Below are 24,241 nucleotides of genomic sequence, written 5' to 3' on the forward strand. Positions count from 1 at the left end.
TATCCAAATTGTGTAAGCACAGATCCATATTGATTGTGTAAGCACATATACCTATAGATTGTGTAAGCACAGACCCACATAGATTGTGTATGCACAGATCCACATTGATTGTGTCCAACAGCTGTTACTTCAATCAATAGCCAGCCACCAGATTACCAGTTGCTATTGATCTTGATAAATCTCAAACCTTACAATCAAATTCAATTACCTCCACTCGTAATTTTAGTACAAATCTTGCTTGCAAAAAAATGAAAAAAAAAAACTTCTTCAAATTCAAAAGTTTTAATGAAACTTAAAAAAAATTATGCTAATTTTACAGCAAATAATTGGCGTCAAATGATTAATAAGAAAGCAGCAATGTGGCAAAAAACACCAGATTGCCCCAAAAAAAGAGTTCAAGAGCCAGTTCATCAGGCAACAAATACCTTGATCAAACTAGAAATGGTAAGACTTTGGCAGGGGCAGAAAAATTATCAAAAACAAAATTTACATCTGACACCTTTTAAAAAAACAAAAAAACATCAACAAAAATACGCTGAAATCAAGTGATAGTTCAATTCATGTATAAAAACAACTGAGACAGTAAGTTTTTTAGCCGAACTGATTACAGAAAAATGTTAGTTCAACTCACGTATAAAAAACAACTGAGACAATAAGTTTTTTAGCCGAACTGATTACAAAAAAATTTCTTCTGCTCGCTGTTAGTGTAGCATTATCATAAAATAAAGTAAAAACTTTTAAAACAGGCGTAATGGGGGGACAGTTAAAAAAATATCCCCAGTTAATTTGTTATCATAGCAACCAATGAAAGCTGAGATTAGGAACTGTATACTTTATAATGTTACAAACACATACAATGACTGAAAACCTTATTTCCTAGTCTAAACTCACTGCCCAAAATAATTTCAGGTCAAATAAGATTCAATCTTTGACAGGCTAGACTGAGTTTTACACACACTGCACAGTATGTCAAACAGAAAACTTGTTTCACATACAATGGTCAATTACAGCACATAACAACAAACTACACATACAGACAGTAGATATTGATACATAATCTTGTATTACATGTATAACAGGCAAGTACAGAGGATTATTAAATAAAAATTATATAATGAGTATTGCAGAATGAAAAAGAGAAAATTATGCTTATTATGTAGGTTAAATGTATTTTAAAAGCAAGAAAATTATTAAAATGATTAATTAAGGTAATTAAGGTAATACATATATAAAAATTGCTGAATTTAAGTACATGAGACTTAAAAGAGTATTCAAGTTAATAATCAGAAAAAAATGAGCTTAAAGTAATTTTAAAAAGTTAAAAAAAAACATTTGAACAGAAATGCGCCATGAGGGAGTATATCATAAAGTAAATAGAAAAATGTGTTTTGGTGGAGCACCAATAAAGCTCTTGACCAGTAGGTGATGCCCTAACCTAACTTTTGACCAGTAAGTATCACAGTGATACCCAACCTAACTTTTGACCAGTAGGTATCACAGTGATACCTAACCTAACTTTTGACCAGTAAGTATCACAGTGATACCTAACATAACTTTTGACCAGGAAACAGCAATATATTTTAACAATCAGTTAAAAAATACAGCAATGTGAAATAGTTACAACTTCTACTGATTAGACTCAGCGCCAATGTGAAATAGGTTCCTGCCACCCAGTCTGTATTAGACACCAAAAGTTTGTGCAGTAGCTGAAGCAGTGTGGACACAGACAACAGGAAATGTGGAGTATAAATGTCTGCAGTAAAACGTGAAGCAGCATCAAGTAAAGATCATGTACAAGTGAGCAGTTGAATTTCAATAAAAAAAAGTATTGCTGGTCCGTGAGGTGAAGGATTCTTCAAAATGGAAGTACAAAAAATATATTTTCACACGGAGTTAGTGAACTTGTTCGGTGAGAGAATTGATCATTTAATACAGCTGAGTTGATTTTGTTATATAAAAAAAATTACATTTCAATTATTCTAGGTATAAAAATCTGGATAATTTACTAGTACAGGTGAAAATAATGTTCATACAAACTATTTATTTATTTTACCAAACAGGTAGTAAGCTATTACTCAGCAGAGTGAAATCATTTGAATATTTAATACAAAAAGTTATTTATCAGTGAGTCTAGAACCTAGTGATACCCCCCAGCCCCAGTTAATGCATCTAACTTGTGGCCATAATTTTAAGCTGATACCAATCTGTGAATAATACAGACCTACTTTTATTGATCCACCAACTGATCAAACACAAACGTGTGGAACAGCTGCGGAGCACATGGTGAGCTTAAAATATGAGAAATTCAATAGTTGCTTTTCACTGTTCCCATGAAGGCACATGTTTGTATCACCCTCACTCACAGTGTAGAATCAAACTTTAATGCTTGGTGGACAACATTGGAACAAATCTCAAATTTTTACATCTAAATTTTGTACGCAATATTTGATTTATTTTACTTAACATTATAATGTTGAAGAATGGTTACTTCTTTGAAAAATATTGCAGGCTATTTTAATTTTAATTGCACTTTTGAACAGACAACAGTAAAAAAATATTTTCTATAGTACAAATGAGTGACTAGAAACAGTGTTAACATAGACCTTTGCTGGGGACTTGTTGCAATTTGCTTGTGAGAGAATTAAGGAATGGTTTACATTTCACACTAGGAAAAGGTCAAAGTCAGTGAGTGACAACCTTAAGCAAAGGTCTATGTCAGTAAGTGACAACCTTAAGCAAAGGTCTATGTCAGTAAGTGACAACCTTAAGCAAAGGTCTATGTCAGTGAGTGACAACCTTAAGCAAAGGTCTATGTCAGTGAGTGACAACCTTAAGCAAAGGTCTATGTCAGTAAGTGACAACCTTAAGCAAAGGTCTATGTCAGTAAGTGACAACCTTAAGCAAAGGTCTATGTCAGTAAGTGACAACCTTAAGCAAAGGTCTATGTCAGTAAGTGACAACCTTAAGCAAAGGTCTATGTCAGTAAGTGACAACCTTAAGCAAAGGTCTATGTCAATGAGTGACAACCTTAAGCAAAGGTCTATGTCAGTGAGTGACAACCCTAAGCAAAGGTCTATGTCAGTAAGTGACAACCCTAAGCAAAGGTCTATGTCAGTGAGTGACAACCCTAAGCAAAGGTCTATGTCAGTAAGTGACAACCCTAAGCAAAGGTCTATGTCAGTGAGTGACAACCTTAAGCAAAGGTCTATGTCAATGAGTGACAACCTTAAGCAAAGGTCTATGTCAGTGAGTGACAACCCTAAGCAAAGGTCTATGTCAGTAAGTGACAACCCTAAGCAAAGGTCTATGTCAGTAAGTGACAACCCTAAGCAAAGGTCTATGTCAGTGAGTGACAACCTTAAGCAAAGGTCTATGTCAGTAAAAGAGCACTCATGCAAGGATATTGCTACAAGACACAAGAATTGCCATTTGAAATGTAAACAATAAAACCAAACTACTTACACAAGGATATGATTACTATACTACATCACACAAGACTTGCCATTTTTAATATAAAAATACAAAGTAATAACTTGAACAAGATTAGTTATTCACAACACAAATTGCCATTTCAAATATAAAATAAGGAAGAAATAGCAAAATTCAAATTAAATATCACACTACAGCCTAAATAAAGTCAAAATGTTTACATTTTTCGGGTTTTTTAAAATAAAAAAAACTTGCTGTGGTTGTGTTAGTCTTGTGTAAAACTAGTATTATAAAAACACTACACAATTCAGAAATAGCATGTTTTCAGGTTAAGTAATGCTTAAAACTTCAAGCAGTGGGTTTAACACATACAACCTCTCCCAATGCTAGGATGGCTCACATACAGAACAAGTATGAAAAGCTTGAACATGTACACTACACAAGTTGCAGGTATATGGAACATTTTCATAGTCTGGGCATAAATAGATGTGTCATTTTTTGGGTGAAAAAGTCTACTGTATCAAAATGGCTATTGTGTTTAAAAACACATATGAACACATGAAAACTAGAATCCATAAGATAAAATATCTTATGAAATATCATTTTTACTTTCAGAATGGAAATGCATTATAGGTAAAATTGTGGATAAATTTATTGTTATTATTATTATTTTTGTATTTCCTTTTTGAAATGTAATGGTAAAATGCTGACTGCATTATCTCTCTATTTACTGAACTCAACACATCATACTTTTTCTACCTTTTAGTACAAATCATCACAACGGACATAAGCCAGATACTCAAAGTCTGCCGTGTTGAGACCTGCCTGGCTAATGGGAGACAACTCATGAGACAGTGATGTCCGTAAAGAGAAACAAAGTACGAATCATCAGCTGCACAGAAAACATTACTGTAAGCACAATGTGCATATGGTATACTACACAGTACTAGTCTTCCTAAACTGCTCAGGGTATGAACATAAATGTTTTACAAACAGCTCCAGATAAAACAACTTGTTCCAGGATTTGTTCTCATACATGTTCCAGATGTAACATACTAACATGGGGTCCAAGCTTCCTTTGCTCAGATGTTACAACAATATTGAGTTAAAATTGTAATTTGGACTAAATGGAGCCAGTGAATCAATATCTGCATATTTTAAGTACCTGCAGATTAAACTAGGCACGTGCGAGACAGCCATGTATTGCCTACCTGTAGGGGAAGACAAAAGTGCTACTCTACACATGTGCTTCAAGGAGTGGGGGGTGTGTCTTAAGCTCTGACACCACTGAGCTAAACCAGAGCTTAAGTTGGTGATCAAATTCAAGTGGAACCGGTCAGTCCAGCGCCAACCAACAACACTAAGATAAACAATAAATTTAATAAGTAAGTTGCGCTTAAACTGACATGTGACAAGATAAAAATCTAAGTAAACAGGCAAAGTGGAAACAATAAGTTTTAGGCTTTCATTGTCACATTTGCTTTTGATTAATTTGATGGTAAAGTCTGAGGCACATTCAAGCAGCGGATCAAACATATTCCCTGTATAGTAGGGCTGATGGCGTTGGAGTTTGGCCATAAGCACACCATGCAGCTGAATAGAACTTGAGAAATCTACAAATGTCCTGATCAGACGCACAAGAAATTCTGTTTGATCCTTCTCCAGGGCGGTTAGAATAACAGACAGAATGGCGTAGGGACAGGATGGCTCGGCACCAGCCTCTAGGAGAAGATGTAGAATGTTCCAGTTTGATTCACATTGGCTGTGGTGAACCAAAACCTGAAGGGCATTAAAATTTTGCTCAATTAGAGCCAGCTGGATAGTTTAATCAATAATTACACAAATGACAACTTCAATTTTCCTTCTCAGCTATATACTACTAAAACTCAAAGGGGTCTGAATATATATATATATATATGTCTAGAGGTGAGTAAAGGTTGATGTTCTGATGGGGACATGAGATACCTACCAGAGCTATGTCTAGAGGTGAGTAAAGGTTGATGTTCTGATAGGCCAGGTTACAGCCAGGAGATGCCAGCAGAGTTTTCACCATAGACTCATTGCTGGCCCGCACTGCCAGGATTAGAGCCGAGTCATGTTTCACATTCAGACTAATGTTGACATCTACCTGATAGACATGAGTCATGTTTCACATTCAGACTAATGTTGACATCTACCTGATAGACATGAGTCATGTTTCACATTCAGACTAATGTTGACATCTACCTGATAGACATGAGTCATGTTTCACATTCAGACTAATGTTGACATCTACCTGATAGACATGAGTCATGTTTCACATTCAGACTAATGTTGACATCTACCTGATAGACATGAGTCATGTTTCACATTCAGACTAATGTTGACATCTACCTGATAGACATGAGTCATGTTTCACATTCAGACTAATGTTGACATCTACCTGAGAGACATGAGTCATGTTTCACATTCAGACTAATGTTGACATCTACCTGATAGACATGAGTCATGTTTCACATTCAGACTAATGTTGACATCTACCTGATAGACATGAGTCATGTTTCACATTCAGACTAATGTTGACATCTACCTGATAGACACAGGCAAGAAAAACATCACACACACCTCAGGAAAACAACATCAGTTTTGAAACACTAGACAATAAATTATTTTTTTGACAACACTACAGTACATGTAGGAAGACATTACATTTTTTCTCTCAACCTAGATATATTGTAACTTGTTTTTTTTCTCTTTTTATCTGCATATAACATCAGTTTACTCAATCAAACTTTCAAAACCTTAAAACATTAGAGCACAAAAATGAGGTGCACAAACAGTAGACTAAATCAAGTAGACAAGAGCCATGACTAGATCTATCTAAAAGCACCAACTGTACCTATGTGCACTATCTCTAAGCCTCTAGCATTACTATCAGCCACCCTAGGTAGACCAATCAACAAACAAAGACCTCACCTGCCCCTACAAACAACTAGGAAGTCACTCACCAAGTACAGAAGACATTGGACAGCTGCTATGGGTGGAGGAAGAACAGAGAAGCAGCCACTGTGTGAGATGGCATACCTTTAGCAGAATTTCTGACAGCGCGCTGGCTTGGTTGTTTCTGATGGCATCCTCCAGCTGGTGCGGGTAATCAATGGCCTCGATATCTCTTACCCTCAGGCATGACAGGCTGCAATAGTCAGTGACAATTCTGGTCATTAATGGGGAAATAAATGTGCATACTGTACAGGTTTTTGTAAATGTGCATACTGTAATCACATTTGTTAATACGCCCGAGGACAATAGCCCTCTAACTCTCACAACAATTTTTGTTTCCAACCAAGTTCACTATTCCTTTTATAAAAATCCTATTGGTGGAACATGTTAATTTACTGTCAACGGTGGGTAAATTGGTGGGAGAAGGGTGGGCAAGTATAATGGGAACAGGAAGGGTGTGAATGTATGTTGGGGTGAGGAAGGGTGGGAATGTATCATGATCCCAAGTTACAAGCAATAAATATCTAAATAATAGGAAAATAACTGCAATTGCGCCTCTGACAAAATAAGGTGTCTTTTTAAAAAGCCATCAAAACTTGTTAGTCAAGCTCTCTAAGCCAAATATGTACGAGCTGAACAAACCAAATGCCACAAAAAACAGCAATAGGCAATCAAATAGTTCAGCATATGATCAAGGTAGTGGCTAGTGCTGGTTATATCAAGGTACTGAAATGAAAACAAAAGAGAAAGACCATGGTGGTTTAAAATAGAAAGTATCAGTAGGTATACATTTAACTTTAAAAAAAAATAAAGTATAGTTCAAATAAATGTAAAAAGAAAACATTTGGGCCAACATCAATAAATTTTAATTACAGATTTCTGTATGTATTTATATATATTATATTATAATGATTATTTTCTCTTCTCTATTTTCTCTAGGCTGATGCAATGTTTTAAGAGGATTTGAACAATGCGTTACCGATCATAAATATTTAGATGCACGACCTTATAAACAATGCCAGCACTACTTCTTGGATCTTATTTGTTATGCCATGGTTTTGACTCTCCCTCCCACCCCCCATAATAGATACCCCTCTGTGATCACCTAGGTGTCAAGGGTGCCACAGAGTGCTCTTGGGAGCCCTAGGTACACTCACGCAGGGGCAACGGGTACAGCCTCTGGTTCAGTTTAATCATTGGATTTCGTGTGCCAACATGTCTGTACTGTATTGTGGTCTTTAAAAGAAATGTAGGCATCATAGTGCTCATGGGGGAGCCCAGGGTGTTGCAGGTAGCATGACCGCTGGCGGATGTGCTTGATTCAATGTCATGAACGATTATAGTAGTCCACCATATAGATAGTGTATAGCACTCTTTAAACCAAGTGTAGGCCCATAGTTCTGGCAAGGAAGCTTAGGGAGCCAAACTGCACCCTGCCGGTTGCTGCCCTTACAAAATTAAAAATATTTTATTCTGCAGAAACCTTCCCAAAAAATATTCATCACTCCCCATAATTTCATGGCGATTGGATGAATGGTGTTGTAATGCAGAAAAGACAAACCCACAGACACACAAACAAACTTTCATTTATATATATATAGAGTCTATATTCTATCTTCTATTCTATATAATATTCTGTTATACATTAATTCTACTACATTACACTTATTTGTATTGTATTGCATTACATTGTACAACATGAAATATATTTTATATTGTATATTCTATTCAACAAATAATTTTTTAAAAGACAGATTACTGTGAAATAATTGTTGAAAGAATGAATATAGATGCTATAAGCCTGTTCTTTCCCTTGGGTATTTCTCAGTTGCCAGACAGTAAAAGAATGAGTGGATGTTTAAGGAAGACTGAAGCCTTTAGATTCAGCATTGAACCAAGAAAGTTGAGAGAAGCATATGCTGTGGGAATGGAACTGTAGGTGTTAGAAGTTATACACGAAAAACACAAAACTCAAAACAACATACAATGTTGCACATTTACTTATAATCAAATGCAGTTAGGGTAAGAGTTAGAATTAGGGCCAAGTCTAGGTTCAGGGATTATCCATAGCTGTAGAGTCCCTATTGAAGACTAAGCTAGTAACAACCATTCTGAAATGTGTAATGAACACAATGGGACAGACTAAGCTAGTAACAACCATTCTGGAATGTGTAATGAACACAATGGGACAGACTAAGCTAGTAACAGCCATTCTGGAATGTGTAATGAACACAATGGGACAGACTAAGCTAGTAGCAACCATTCTGGAATGTGTAATGAACACAATGGGACAGATTAAACAAAATGAGCTTTTCACCACACAATATGCTCAAGTCATACACAGTTAGTGATGCGTATAGGCTACAATATATCAAACGGTTGTACTCACTTTTTGTTTATTTCTTTGTTGGTAGACGCCATCTTGAGAACCACTTGACTTATGTCCTATATTCATCATGTGATAGTTGAACTTCCTTGCAGAGATTGTTTTGCTATATAATCACATTGTAGGTTAGTGTTTAAGATTTAAGTTCGAGTTCAGTTATGAATACATCAAGCCAAAAGTTATTCTGGATTTTCTGTTATAAAAAAGATAAAAGAAAACATGTTATTAAATAGATGTTACACCCCTCCCTCTCAACAAATTTGACATTAAATTACTAAAAAAATTAAGGTTCAGCTAGGGTTAGCGCTAGGGTTAGGGCTATGGCTAGGATTAGGATCAGGGTTAGGCTTAAATCAATGTCTAGAGTTGGGTTTTATCTTAGGGTGAGGTGAATTCTTAGGTTTTTCATTTTGATCTTAAGGTTAGGATTAAGGTAATATATTGGTATAGAGTTGGAGTTAGAATCAGGATTCTATTTTGGTGGATGGGGGTTATTCCCCAGGGGGTTAATTGACAGGGGGGTAGTAATTGCTCGGGGGGGGGGGGGGTAAATACCGGGAGGGGGGAGGGGGAAATGTCCTGGGGAGGGGGTAATGTAATGTAGCCTAGGATATATATAACTCTCCTCTCTCTCTCTATATATATTTAATATATATATGTAATATATATATATATATATATATATATATATATATATATATATATATATATATATATATACATACATACATACATACATATATATATGTAACTAGTGTAGTTACAAAAACAACGTATTTGGTTGGCAATAAGCACAAGGTCAAGGCCATAACTGAACTGAGTTATTTATAGTTATAATGAAACTGTTGTGATGTAGCTGGTGATACTAAAATAGAATTTGACTTGTAAACTTAAAAACAAATGGACAAGCTATTGGGTAGAGAGAGCGAGATCGAAAATGTGAGCAGAGAGACAGAAGATGTGAGAGACAGAAGATGTGCATTTAGAACCGTTGCTGGAATGAAGAGAGATATAGAATGGATTGAATGCAGAGACAAGTGTTAATAGATTGAGATACGGAGTGTTATAGTGTGTGGACCTGTGACATTGGGGGTCTGTTGAGTTGAGATTCACCTAATTATCTGAACTGTGAATATTCAAGAAGGAATAAAGTGTTGGAATATTGGGTGTCGTGAGGGGGTCGCACAAGACCTAAAAAAGAACGTCACACATGCTGCTGCAGCTATTGGTCACATATATATATATATATATATATATATATATATATATATATATATATATATATATATATATATATATATGTATACATATATATAGAGTTTTATTTATATATATATATATATATATATATATATATATATATATATATATATATATATATATATATGTGTGTGTGTATATGTATATATGTCACAAATGTCTACATTTACTATCATGTCTTAATAACAATGTCAAACAATTGCATATAGATCTATAAGTGATTGGAAATGTTTGGGATTATTCTAGACGGATAAAAGAGAAAAGAAAATTTTTTTTTTGGAGGGGTAAAATTGGTGTTCTGCTTCTCACTACTCCCCACTATCTATATGTATAAAAGGCATAAGTTGTGACGGACAGAGGCCAACTTTGGCTGCTATAGAAATTTAATGTCTGAACTAATCGGGTTCATTTTTTGCTACATCAAATGGTGATAGCGCTAGAGAACATTTTTTGCCATGGTATATAAAAATTATATTCTGTTTGCACAAAAAAAATACATACAAGAAATAAGTAGGCTATGTTTTGAATCTTTTAGTTTTTAGGAGTAGTCTATTGTATGTTGTATCATTTTGGTACTGTGTTCAGTATTGACATGTTTCTTGCTGGGAGTTGTTTGTGCTGGAAAGTGGATGGATTTTGACTGGAGAGGTGGGGCAGGGTGTATAGCAGGTATTGGATCTGTGGGGTCTTTAGGGTGTTTTTTATTTTCTCTTTCATTATGTAATATGTAGCTATCAGAGAGGGTAACGAACAGGTAAAACCATAAGAGGGTAATCGTTAATGAAGAAGAGGCTGTTGTATTTGTTAAAAAATCGTTAATTATGTCTGCTGTCTTTGCCTTGTCACTGTGGTTTCTACCCTTTTTTGAGCCTTGGTTATACTTGTAGATCTTTGCAGAATAATACTAATTTATCAATTTTATCTAGAATTTCAAAACATTTTTTTCTATATAAAGTAGATCTAGTATTATGATCTATAATAAATCTGTATTCTAGATCCACTAATTGTGAGGAAAAGTGGGCGGTAGCCGCGGTCGATAAACGCATTAAACTACGGCAGTAAACTTGAGTAAACGCCAAAGCTAAAAAACAAAAAGTTAAAACTAAAGTGGTAGATCTAGCTAAGTGCAATTTTAAATACATTTATTACTTAACATATTAATTAATTTAATCTTATACTCTCGGCATTCTACGTCTAAATGAACACCTGGAAATCTAGTGTCGGAAAAATAAAAACGAAAGTTAGCTACTCTTTAAAAAAAAGTTTAATAATTCTGCTTCCGGAAGCTTGTAAACTTACTTCGTGGACCAATGAAATGCGGACAACACAGTTACCAACACATGATTGGCGAGCCACCGGCAATCATCTTTCATTTACACGGCGACAAAAGTCTTGTTGAGTTAAGAGAAAAGAAACCCTCGGATCGAGATGCAGGCATATCTTTTTATCCTTTTTTCAGCTGTTTTTACAGCAACTTTTGCTTCAGATGATGTTCTTGTTTTTACTGATGCTAACTTTGCCACAGAAGTAGCGAAATACGATGTAATTTTAGTCGAATTTTATGCACCCTGGTAAGTTTTTTATGGAGGTCCTAACTCCTCTTACGCCACTTACGGTTAAAAAAATATATTTTTCTTCAGATGAAAGAATCTATTCTAGATCTAGATCTAGATTCCCATATAATCTAGATTCTACTTTTTATAATCTATTTAAGCCTTTTATATCTAGATCTACTAAGTCAAGATCTAGATTTAGAATACACACTCTACTGTCTCTAAAGTGAGACTACAGTAAAGTTCACTATGCTATGACTACAGTCACAGTGAGTCGAGAGTCTAGTCTTGAGATGTAGAGTCTAGATCTAAATCTAGATCTAGACTTGTAGAACTCTTGATCTAGAATTACTGTGTCTATAGATCTAGTCTTTATTATATAGCCGTTCCTATCTATAATCCTTTTTTTAGAATAACTCAAGATCTACTATTCTAGGAGATAGTCACTTGTTCACTAGCCTAGCACTAGATCAAGTACATCCAGATTTACTGGTTATATCTAGAATCTGGTCTAATATAGATAAATCTAGTCTAGACTAGGTCTATTAAATTTCCTAATCCTAGGTATTACAGTCTATTTAGGCTAGGCTATTAATTTCTCAAATTTTAAACCATAGCATAGTGTGAGTAGGTCTAATAACTTATTTAATGTTGCCACAATAACCCATGCAATTGGGGGGGGGGGGGGGGGCGAATTAGGGGGCATTTTTCAGGACAATGCTCAAATAGTTTTTCAACAATGTGTATGGTGTGTGGGTAAAATTATCTCTTTGCAATCAAGAGGAACTAAAGATAAATACAATTATACTCTTGCTTGTTTTGTTGAGAAAGTCGCCCTTTCATAGATCACTGCAAAAAAAACAAAAACTGTCACATACATTTCTCTTTGAAAATTTCCTAAAAAGGCTTAATGAGATTAGGTAATTTTAATCACCATAGAATATGCTATTAGTACTTTTTTTTAGTGCTGGTTATACATCATTGCTTTACACAAGTTTTGTAATAACAATCCTTCATCTAAAATTGTAATTCTTAGACTTTAATTGTCTTTATTTATTTATCATTGCTTTATTTTTCTTTTAAATAGGTGTGGTCATTGCAAGAGATTGGCCCCAGAATATGAAAAGGCTGCCACAATTCTTAAGAAATCTGACCCACCTGTGCCTTTGGCGAAGGTAAATTTCTATGTATTGTTGGCATTTAAACAATTATTGTATAGCTTTTGGCTATTGGGCAGTTACTTCTGTTAGATACAATGTTCAGGAATAATTTTACTATTTGTTTTGATAGGCAAATATAACTAAAAATAATGAAAATAAATTAATAATTATTTTCACATAGAAATGATGTATTGTGCCTTGTAAAACTGACCTTGAAAAGGCCAAAATCATTTTTGCAAGTGTCAATACATATAAATAATTTCTTATCTTATAAATATTTTTTAATAGGTAGATTGCACAGTTGAGACTAGCACATGTTCCAAGTATGGTGTTAGTGGATACCCAACATTAAAGATCTTTAAAGGAGGAGAGTTCTCAAAAGAATATGAAGGGCCAAGAGAAACTGGTACAAAAAAATATTTATTTAAAATATTAGGTCTTATAGAGGGAACTTTGTTTTATGCTGTAACTCCATTTGTAAAAAGCAGGCTTTTAATTTTATGAGAAGTTGCAGCCATTAATTTATATTTCAGAGGGTATCGTCAAAACTATGAATAGAGAGGCTGGACCTGTTTCTAAGAAGTTGGAAACTTTGGAAGATCTACGCAACTTCCTTGACAAAGACTCAGTTGGTGTTATTGGTAAGAGAAATTGATACTTAATTGATGTGTATCTTCTATACTAACGTGCTACTTGCAGAAATTTTGATGCACAGCCATATTATCCTTGCTGCTTTTTTTTAAAGAAAAACTAGATAAGATTATTTCATTTTTGTGTTACAAGATAGTAATTTCATTTGCATTGATTTATGTATTTGCTATGTTTCTTTACTAGTGATAATTTTATTTGTATTTCATTTTATTTGCTAGGTTACTTTGATTCTGAAGATAGTGCAGAGGCTAAGACTTTCCTTAAAGTTGCAGACCAATTGTCAGATTTAAGATTTGCACACACTGTTAATGAGAAAGTTAAGGCTGAGATGAAACAAGAATCTGAGTATGTCCCTTTTTTGTTTTGATTACAAGCAAATGCAAATTTTTATATTTGGAAGTTTCTTTTGTTTATATTGTCTCTTTAAAATTTGTTTCATATATTTTTCTAATCTATATGGCTGATGCACATAATTTACTTGATTTTAATTTTTGTGTAAATTATTAATCGTTATTCTCTTTAAGTAAAGTTGTTTAGCGCTAGGCTAAGGATACGTCTTGCATCATAATGTAAGGTGCATTTTTACTTTTTAACTTTAAATAAAACATTAAGTAAATTTGTGCAATAATTTTCTTTGCTTTTTCAGGGGTGTTGTGTTATACAGGCCTAAAGTTTTGCAAAGTCGATTTGAAGATGCAGAAGTTAGATTTTCAGAGTCTGGTGCTGCCAAACTAAAGACCTTTTTGGGATCTGAAGCGTGAGTAAAAAAAAATATTTTTTGTTTGGTGTGCATTTACTTCATAATTTTGTCAGCAATTCTTTTTTTATATATACCTTTTTCTATTAACAGTCTTGGACTTTGTGCTGAACGTACACAAGGAAATGCTGCTAATTTTCCAAAGCCTCTGGTGGTGGCTTATTTTAATGTTGATTACACTAAGAACCCTAAAGGGACCAATTACTGGAGAAACAGGTAGGCCTACATATTTTTTATTTTCTCTCTCATTATGTCTGATTTTCATATTGAGATTTGTTAATATGTTTTAATTTTTTTTAATACGAGCATTGTCTACCTTTTAATGCTGTATAAGTACATTTAATCACTGCCTTTTTGTAATGTGTATATTACATGAGTATAAAAAATATTTTTTTTACAGAATAATGAAAGTTGGAAAACAACTGCGTGATAAAGGTGAACAAGTATATTTTGCTATCAGTAATACTGAAGAGATGAGCAGGGAGCTGGATGAATGTGGTATTGAAGAAAAAGGTGGAGATAAGCCAGTTGTTTGTGCTTGGGATAGCCAAAACAAGAAATTCAAAATGACTGAAGCATTCAGGTTAGTTATCTTTGCTTTCCTTGTACAAATCAATCACTTGTAGTGTGGCTGGGAAGGGTGATCTTGTATTTTCATTATATGCATCAAAATGCTCATCTGTTTCAGTGTGGAGTCTTTTGAGCAGTTTGTTGTTGACTTTTTGGCTGGCAAGATTGAAGCATTCCTTAAATCAGAGCCTGTTCCTGAGCCCAATGATGACCCTGTAAAGGTATTCCTATTTTGTTTCAAGTTCAGCTTTTTGTGATTATTACGATGCAATGTGCGGTGTTTAGAATACAGGTGAATAAATAAATAGGTTCATCTTTAAAATATAACAGCCATAGTAAAATAAGCAATATAAATGATGCAGCCGTTTCTAAGATGTTTAAATAGGCTGTCCTTTATATTTTGTAATTGCAACATAATTACAATTGTCCCTTTTTTAAAGGTTGTAGTTGCTAAAAACTTTGATGACATAGTAAACAATGAAGAAAAAGATGTCCTGATTGAATTTTATGCTCCATGGTGTGGCCACTGCAAGAGTTTAGCACCAAAATATGAGGAGCTTGCCACAAAGGTATTCATTTGTATTTAGCTCCTTATTAATTTTAGACACATTTTTATATTAAGCAACTTGTTAACACATAGCTTACTTTTTAGTTATTTCATTCAACTTTTAATTTTTCAGCTCAAGGATGAAAAGGATCTTGTAATTGCTAAAATGGATGCTACAGCAAATGATGTTCCATCACCTTATGATGTTAGAGGGTATGTTTGTATTTCTTACAAATTCTTAAGGAAAAATGAATTGTTCTTACGGATGAACCACCAAACTAGTATTGACAAGTTAGTAGCTAATATTTGAAGATACAAGGTGTAGTAGAGATTTAGCTGAAGTAACTGATTCTGCTTATTGGGAAGAGTTATGTTGTTCTAGATTTGTAACAATTAATATGGTAACAAGAAACCTAACTTGATTCTTTATTGGAGACATAAACCTCACATATTGGAGACATAAACCTCATATGGTAATCACAATCTAGCAAATGGGCCGTTACTACCCTAACCTATAACTACTTATATTGCTGCTGACAGTTTTGTGTACAGTTCCTCCTCAATAAATTTTAACAAAAGGGACAATACCCAAACCTTTGCTATAATTATCTACACATGCTTAACTCTATGCTTATCTTTTCCATTATTTTTCTATTTTAAAAAAGAGTGAATAATTTGCCTGGTGTGCTTATAGTTTCTCTTTATATTTCAGATTCCCCACTATTTATTATGCTCCAAAAGGCAACAAAAGTTCACCCAAGAAATATGAGGTAACATTTTTCATAGTATTTGCTATTTAATAGACTAGTTCAGACTTTACAGAATGGCATCTCTTTTAGACTGGTACCAAATAAAATGCGTGGTAAGGAGTGTGATCTATTTTTTTTAAAAAGACAGTTATTGTGCCTTGTGTCAGTTGAGTGTAAACAGAACTTTCTAGCATGTTTCAGAGAGGCATTTATTATATAGTGATGGAATCAAGTGCTACACATCAATATTTATTATTTTGGGATTGTATATTTTTTATGGTACATTATTGTATGGTATAGTAATCTGCTGCAAAGTAAAGTTATGTCTCGTTTTACAAATTAAGCTTGAATGAGTTTCATACATGTGTAGTTTTTAGTTTGGAAAAAAAAAAATCTGTCTTGTCAACCCTTTTAGAAAATAAAAGTATTTAGTTTACAAATGACTGCAGTGTATGTAGGCTGAAAAAGTATTTGGTTTTGTAGAATGTGACAAATTTAAGTATGCATCCCTTAGTAATTGGCAGCCTTTCAAGTAATTTTTTCACGGCAGCCTTTCATGTCATTTTTTTTTTAAGACAACATCCTTCCTAGCAAATGTCATCACTTGTTTTCTTGCATTCTACAGGGTGGCCGTGAAGTAGATGAGTTTATCAAATTTTTGGCCAAGGAGTCAACTGATGGTCTGGTTGGATACAACAGAGATGGCAAGAAGAAGAAGAAGGAAAAGAAGACAGAGTTGTAATGTTTGTTTATGTTACTGTCCTATCTTATTCCACATTGTTGTTTGCATACAGTTTGAGTGAAATGTAAATGGCTGTGTTTGAATAACTTACACAATTTGCCATTGTATAATTGTACTGTGTGAAATAGTTGTATGGCAGCCTGCAGCTAAACGTGTATGTTGTCAATTCATCATGCAGAGCTTATATGATCAGATAGGCTCATATCATTGAATCATGGTTGGTTGGTTTAGTATTTGAATCTGATCTTCCAATTTTCATCTCATTTTGAAATGGTTTTTTTTTTTTAATTTTTATTTGCATCAAGACTAGAATATGGTACACTTGTATTGGTTCTGATTGTTTGGTGTTGCTTCACTGGGTATTTGTGATTAAATATAACTATGTACATCTTGTTATGCTGTTGTTTCTCCTTTTGGTGTGGTATGGTGCCAGTCAATGCTTCAAATGGTTTTAGTTTCCATAAAAGACCAATTTTTGTTATAATCTCTCTATGGTTACATTAATATTTGGTGGGGATTTTGTTAGCATTCATGTGTCAAGCCTTGTTAGTGATCATCTAAACAGTGAATCTTGGGTTAAACATCAATGCTACTTGCATTGTTCATTTTTCATTTTCTCTACTGCTGTAGGTTAAACAATTTTATTTGGCAACATGTCAATTCGTTTGTTATAGATTTTTAAAATGAGCAATAAAAAAATTACTACATAACTGCACTTCTATTTGATTCATTTTTGGTTCAAAACATATTTATCTTGTTAGAATTTAAAACTAGCAAATTAGCACTTGATCAGAAAAATTATGTTGAACCAATACAATTTATTTGGCATCGTTGCAGTATTTTGTACCAATAACTGCTAAAACGAAGTCTAGTTCGAATCCGGGTTCAATTAAGTAGATGGGTACCAAACTCAGGTTAGGGAAAGTAGAGGCTGTAGGGGCTAGTGATGACCACACTATCTTCACATACCGAAGTCACAGAGATTAACTCTACTTCACTCGACCCATGGACCAGAAAAAGAAGTGGGTCTTTTTCTTCTTCTTCGTTCATAATTTTTAGTGTTGGAAGGGATCGAGCCTTATCTGCCAGAGGGTTGAACTCGAGACTTTTTTTCGAATGTATCACGCCTCCATCACAATTAAGGATACGTGTCAACTGGTTATGCGCCTCATCTGCCCGAGGGTTCGAACTCGAGACTTTTCGGTTTAGCAACCATGAGCATTACCGACTCGACTCGAAATGGGTGTGTTTCAGCATTGAATACAGGTTCACAAACAAGTTTGAGTGTCGACGCCTCTTTATAAAATCCAAGTAGCCATTAAAAAAGGCAATTTCAACAACGTTCTTAAAAAGTGCCAAAATATTCTCTTATTTCATTTTAAAAGTGTTCGCTATTTGATTTAATGCGATGGGTGAAATAACATTCTATTCACTAGCCACACAATTCACGTGGTTACGCATTCCTCGTGTTATTCTCAAAGTTGAATTTATTTCTTTGTTTTTAAACGAAGACGTGTTGAAAATCCACCCTCTCAGAGATATGTAGACACAAAAGGTAATACAAATCGAAAAGCAAACATCGTCACATTTAATATATACCACACTAAAATTATGTGGTAGGTTTTATGAACAAGGCAGAGGCGTAGCGAGGGGGGGGGGGCGGGGGGGGGGGACATATGTCCCCGGGCGCCGACCTTAGGGGGGCGCCAAATTGAAAGTTTGAGGGGGGGTGCAAATCGAAAGTTTGAGGGGGGGGGGGGTGCAAATGAAAAGTTCGAGGGGGGGGGGGGGTGCAAATCGAAAATTTGCTCCCGAGGGGGGGCGCCAAATTGAAAGTATGTCCCCGGGCGCCGGGAAGGGTCGCTACGCCTCTGGAACAAGGTATGTGCCGCAGAATTATTGTTGAAATTCGGGGGATGCTGGCAACATCAATGGAAGCAGAGAACGAATTGCGTACAATATAATTTCTTCATAAAGCTCACAGAAGTAACGCTCAAGTTTTCAAGGGATTCGAGATGCCCAGAAATCGCCACTTTCAAATTTTACTCATTTAAATTCCAAGATTGAATTTCTTCCCCGTTTTGCAAGTGGAAAAAAAGATTTTATTATGCGGTAATTTAATTTCCCTTTTCTGAAGTCAAGCATGCTAGGTACTACTCTTTCCAACTACGCTGTGTATTTAAAGTATACCAAAAAGGCATGTTTCCTTAGTATTTCTTTTACTTTTTTCGTATCCAAGCAGAGACTGCACCATCCGTACAAACTCACACGTTTTCCCATCTTAATTGCTTCAAGAAACATATCTACACTTTTTGCAGTTTCAAGCACACTAAAAATAGGGACACGTCTGAATGAATTTATTTCACGAAGACAAGCAGACGAAAACACGAGCGGATGATTCATCAAACTTAAAAACAATGTTGAAAGTTTGATTTCATTTAAAAACTGTACTTTAACATCTACGATTCTACGGACATGACTGTCTGATATAGCCTACGAATTGCATTATTAGACAAAGAAATGCATTACATTATTACTGCACTGGAATCTTCAGGAATTAATTACATTATCTCCAACATGCAGGGTTTTTTAATGAATTTAACCAGCATTAACATAAAAGTTTACACGAAATTTAAGAAAAAAAAATGAAGTTCCTCAAACTTTAAGACACCATTAAAAACTTTAAGATTTGCAACATAATGAATATTTTTGTTAGGTTTAGTCTACAAGTTGGCGACCCCCTGATCGCGACCCATAGATTGGAAACCTGTGGACTAAAATTTGGGGACATTATCATTAATCATTGAGTTCCGATTTTTTAAAAACTACATGGTGAATAGGGGACTCATTGATGAATTCAGGTTTTGTTTCGATAATATATTTCCAACATTTTGATAAATCCATTAATACTCTCTGACCCATATTTTTTTTTACTATTGCGCAGTGCGTCGAAAAAAATGTAGTGACGTCACGTCGTTGTTATGAAAATATGGAGAAAAAACATGGAGTCCTTTTAAATATCTGAATATTTTTCCAAATATCCTGGACAATGCAGTTCTCCTTGCCAGAACACGACCCAACGTAAGTACGTACCCATGGGGACTGGTTCAGTGGGGTTAGCTCTCACTGTCCTGCTGATTGTGTTCCCCAGGCATACCCTGCTCTACAACCCACTGTACAAGCCTGATACGAACTGTTCACATTTGTGTACATGCAATGATAACCCCATGGAGAGCACGATGAAGCATTATAACGAGATCAATTTTGGGTTAATGGGCGAAAAATTTCGACCAGAACTGAAACGTTTCGACCCCAATTCACAATACATGGTTTTTATGGGTATTTTCGCGCCAATCCTGCATCGAATCGCGACTGTGTCGTGTGAGCTGACAGACGGCCTCTCGCACTCCATACTCTCCCTGCTGAACGGTATGGAAGACATCACGTATACAGCATTAGACGTCACATGTCGGAATGGTGAAAATCTTGTATGGGATATCCCTTCCTGGTCGACATCTTTTAACATCTTTACTAGCGACAACTGCACGATTGTACCGTCGGTCGATGGCAAACACATCGTCTTGCCCATGAACTTGTGGATTATAGACATATCAGCTGGTGGCCTGGATATATTAGAAAAAATGGATCTTAAATTTACAATGAACACATTGGCTCTTACTATAAGGGGGTCGAACACAACTACAACTCCACGGGATTGGCATGATAAATATATGCTATCAGCTGCAGTGATCAGTTTACCCAACAATAGTATCGAACGTTTCGAGTGTTATCTACAGTTTACGCATCGGCTAGATACATTGAACCTTGAGAGTAACAAACTCACTCGATTCCCGGACTGCGTGCTGGACCCCAGAGTTATGCATCTGAACTACCTGTCGTTGGCTGACAACAGAATCTCAGACCTGAGCCCAATCTTTAAGTCCATCGACACCACCCTGGTGCCTGATATTCGCATCATCAACCTGAGCAAGAACGAGATCCGAGGCATTGAGCCCATCAGAGACATGGGGAGCCTCGCCCATTTGGACCTCAGCCACAACTTTATCAAAGAGCTGCCAGACGACGCTTTCGTCAATCTGCGAAACCTTGAGCGGCTGTACCTCAGCCACAACCGTCTGCACATGATGGGGCTACACGCCTTCATTATGAACTTCAGGCTGGAATACATAGACCTGAGCCGTAACGCTTTAACCAGTTTAACATCAGAACAATTTCCTGAGGGGAGAAATCAGATTCATTTGGATTTGAGGTACAACAGATTGGTTTACCCCCCTTTCAAAGACTGCAGCAAACGCAAATCAGCCAACATAAGTTTTACACTTCGCTCCGGTTTTAACCCATACATCTGCGACTGTGGAATGGTTGAATTTGAAAAATGTGTGAACTGGCTAGACAGTTTAAAAGTGAATGGCACAACGGCTGAGACAGTTTATCAAGATATGCGAAACATGAAGTGCTCGAGTCCGTACTGGCAAAAAGGGATGGCGCTTGGGGAGTTGTATTTCACGAATCACTGCATCATCTCGGAAAACTGTCCATTTAGCTGCTCGTGTACTGTAGAACACGTCAACACTCTGCTGGTCAACTGCTCCTCACGACGGCTGCTTGAGATGCCGGACACGTTGCCTAGTTACCCCAACAAACGCGTCAACCTCTACCTAGATCACAATCCCCTACAGATGCTGAGCTACAGATCGTATCTACACCGTTTATCTGAGCTCCACATGCACAACTGCTTGCTTACTTTCATCACCCCTGCCGCCATTGCTGCACTTGAGAACATCCGGGTCTTGACCCTGCACAACAATTTGCTACAGAAACTACCTAGAAGCACCCGCAATATCACGTTGAATTACGCGGTCAACGTGACCCTACATGACAACAGATGGGCGTGTTCGTGTGATAGCCTGTGGCTCCCCCAGTGGATCAGCCAGCACAAGTCCGCTCTATGGATGCCAGGCAACATTGTCTGCGATTATCTCCGCAAGCCAGTCGAGGATCTGAGCGCCTTGGACTTGAACTGCAAATCTTCGAACTACTTCTTGGAGACGTTCCTGATGGCCACCCTGATCATGTTAACCATCTTCTCCTCCATCGGCATAGCTGTTTGCTACAGATCTGAAATAACTGTTTTGGTTTTCTCCAAACTCGGGCTAAGGTTGAAAAACAGCTTTAGCTATGGAGACTGTTTTACCCCGTACGACGCTTTCATCTCGTATAGTCAGGATAATTTCAGATATGTTGTAGATACGCTGGTCCCTCATATAGAAAAGTTACCACAGAAATATCGCTTGTGTTTGCATTACCGTGACTTTCCCTACGGAGAGTCAGTTGTAGATAACCTCCCGTGGGCCATCCGGCTGAGCAGATGTTCTATCTTGGTGCTGAATAAAGGCTTCTTGCAGAAAGAATGGAGCATTATGGAGGTCCGAGCTTCATTCCAGAGGTTGCTCCTTGTGTCCAATAAACTGATTATCATCGTCACCAACGACGTTTGTGTTGACGACCTGCCGCCCGAGCTGCGTGCCTACATGAACACACACGACTATCTGCGCACGTCTGAAGCCTGCTTTTGGCAAAAGCTGGAAATGTTCCTGCCGCCAAAACCGAAGACGGCAAGACAGCACGAGCCAGGTCCTACGACTCAAGGCAACACCGAAACCGTCAGCGACGGTGGGGCTGGCGACTACATGCCCAGGACAAGTGAAAAGAACAACGACACCTGCTCGGAGGTCTCAGATGTGTCTTACAGACCTGGGGATACCGCGGATAGAGGATAACACGTTCTGAGATCATATTTGCTGTATATCTGTCAGTCAGCACACGTTTATGTCACATTGTCTCATATAATCACACACCTGTAACACAGATGTTTGTCAACAATCGAGCCAATAAATCCACGTCTTGTTTTGTATTCACCATGTCACCAACTCCCCCAAACTCCGCCAGTAAAAAGTCAACAGCAGCGGCCATAACAAGGGCAGTAACTGTCCAGCAATTGTTTCCCCTATTGTACACACGTGATGTTACCCACCATCTTGTTGACTTGCTTGACGCAGCCGATAAACGGCTTGTCACGTATGGTAATGGAGATGGCTAGCAGAAGATATTTACACTTAATGAGAATGGAATTCTTTTGACGGGTCGTGTCTAGCGGGTAAACCCGATCAAGCCATTGGACTTTGCTGGAATTGTTGCACAACTCAGTCGACATCAGACCAGTGTAAGCTGTTGACAATAATGGTAGGGGTCCTACAGCAGTCTAGGGCGGCTCATAACATTATTTACCTTTCAATGTATAAAACAAGTTACAACAGTCGGTGTACATTTCAACAGACCATCGTGTAGTAAAGTGTTTAGACCACTACCAGCTTATCACGAACTAGCGGATTAAGTTACAGAAAAGCGGCTGTTGTACGACACACAACTCTCACTGCAGGCAGTCATGGTGATAAAACAAAGCAGACGATTGAAACACGAATATTTATTCCAAATGTTGACTTACAGTTTGAAGAAGGTTCATTGATTTACACAGCAGACTCCCACCTCAAATATACTGACAAAACAACAACACAATCTTCCACCCATGACGTCACGAGCTGCACACGTGGCTAAAGAATGAATGAATGAAATAACGAGGGGAATGGAATGGAGAATGAACGAACTACCCGCTATCCAACCATGTACCACTGTGTGCAGTGATGCTAGTCTAATGGTGTCATCTGTTGGACACCAGTTTGAGATCTGCTGTGGTGCAGACCACGTGATCAGTACAGAAGACTTGATGTTTAGGCCTAGAGCAGCTCACAACTGCTGCGTTTTTCCCAAATAAGGATGACTATGTTTTGATTGACATTTTTAGACGATTAGTCAACAAATTCATTTTATACTAACTGATTTTACACTTATATATTATATGTATACTTATATATTTTAATTAGGCCTATATGATAAAACAAATTTAAAAAATGGCAACTAGAAAAATGTTGGCATCTTAACAATATAAAATTTCCAATAAAAATTTTGAATGGTGTGTTTATTTTATAAAATCATTGTTTTTATTTTTAAAAATCTCTGCCCCACATAACTAACAAGTCTGCCTAATTACCTAAAAAAAACTAAACCCAATTAAAAACTCAAACAAACCAAAACAACAAAACAATAAATTTTGGTGTGATTGAAAAGTTGCACCATCCCATACCATAGCAACCAAAATTGACTTGTTTATGTAGGTCACAGAGAGAGTAGAATAATGGCTAGGCCCAGTAGACAATAAATACAACTAAGCTTAACAGCCTTGAGGTAGATATACTTTAAAACTAGATGTAAAAACAAGTCTACTAATGAATTTGATGAGTGGCTAAATGAAGACAAATCTAATCAGTTCTATTACACCCAACTCAAGTATGGCAGTGGCATTCATAATGAGCTCATACA

At 36.3% G+C, this 24,241-nt stretch overlaps 3 protein-coding genes across 5 annotated transcripts; 2 read left to right on the top strand and 1 right to left on the bottom strand.

Moving 5' to 3' along the window:
• Positions 1 to 312: 312 nt before the first annotated feature.
• On the bottom strand, positions 313 to 11,314 carry LOC131952732 (uncharacterized). 3 transcript variants are annotated; one of them, XM_059315541.1, is made up of 5 exons: positions 11,261 to 11,314; positions 8,798 to 8,987; positions 6,493 to 6,601; positions 5,399 to 5,557; positions 313 to 5,208 (listed from the first exon to the last, which is right to left on the bottom strand). In XM_059315541.1, exons 2-5 carry the CDS (start codon positions 8,827 to 8,829, stop codon positions 4,519 to 4,521), a joined length of 990 nt encoding a protein of 329 aa, XP_059171524.1. In that variant the 5' UTR covers positions 8,830 to 8,987; positions 11,261 to 11,314; the 3' UTR covers positions 313 to 4,518. The 3 variants fall into 3 exon arrangements, with proteins under 3 accessions (XP_059171524.1, XP_059171525.1, XP_059171526.1); XM_059315542.1 differs by having other exon boundaries at positions 11,233 to 11,273; XM_059315543.1 differs by lacking the exon at positions 11,261 to 11,314 and adding an exon at positions 10,913 to 11,084.
• A 60-nt stretch (positions 11,315 to 11,374) lies between these two features.
• LOC131952730 (protein disulfide-isomerase A3) lies at positions 11,375 to 17,498 on the top strand. Its single transcript, XM_059315540.1, has 13 exons — positions 11,375 to 11,625; positions 12,695 to 12,782; positions 13,056 to 13,173; positions 13,301 to 13,408; positions 13,637 to 13,763; positions 14,065 to 14,175; positions 14,269 to 14,391; positions 14,576 to 14,758; positions 14,864 to 14,966; positions 15,186 to 15,314; positions 15,426 to 15,505; positions 16,005 to 16,062; positions 16,667 to 17,498. Exons 1-13 carry the CDS (start codon positions 11,483 to 11,485, stop codon positions 16,781 to 16,783), a joined length of 1,488 nt encoding a protein of 495 aa, XP_059171523.1. The 5' UTR covers positions 11,375 to 11,482; the 3' UTR covers positions 16,784 to 17,498.
• A 2,231-nt stretch (positions 17,499 to 19,729) lies between these two features.
• On the top strand, positions 19,730 to 23,878 carry LOC131952745 (protein toll). Its single transcript, XM_059315562.1, has one exon. The coding sequence runs from the start codon at positions 19,879 to 19,881 to the stop codon at positions 22,582 to 22,584; it is 2,706 nt and encodes a 901-aa protein (XP_059171545.1). The 5' UTR covers positions 19,730 to 19,878; the 3' UTR covers positions 22,585 to 23,878.
• The last annotated feature ends 363 nt before the right edge of the window (positions 23,879 to 24,241 follow it).

The sequence above is a fragment of the Physella acuta genome, unplaced genomic scaffold, assembly GCF_028476545.2.
Source record: "Physella acuta isolate Inbredline_101_S28 unplaced genomic scaffold, ASM2847654v3 ptg000890l, whole genome shotgun sequence".
NCBI classification, from domain to species: domain Eukaryota; kingdom Metazoa; phylum Mollusca; class Gastropoda; family Physidae; genus Physella; species Physella acuta.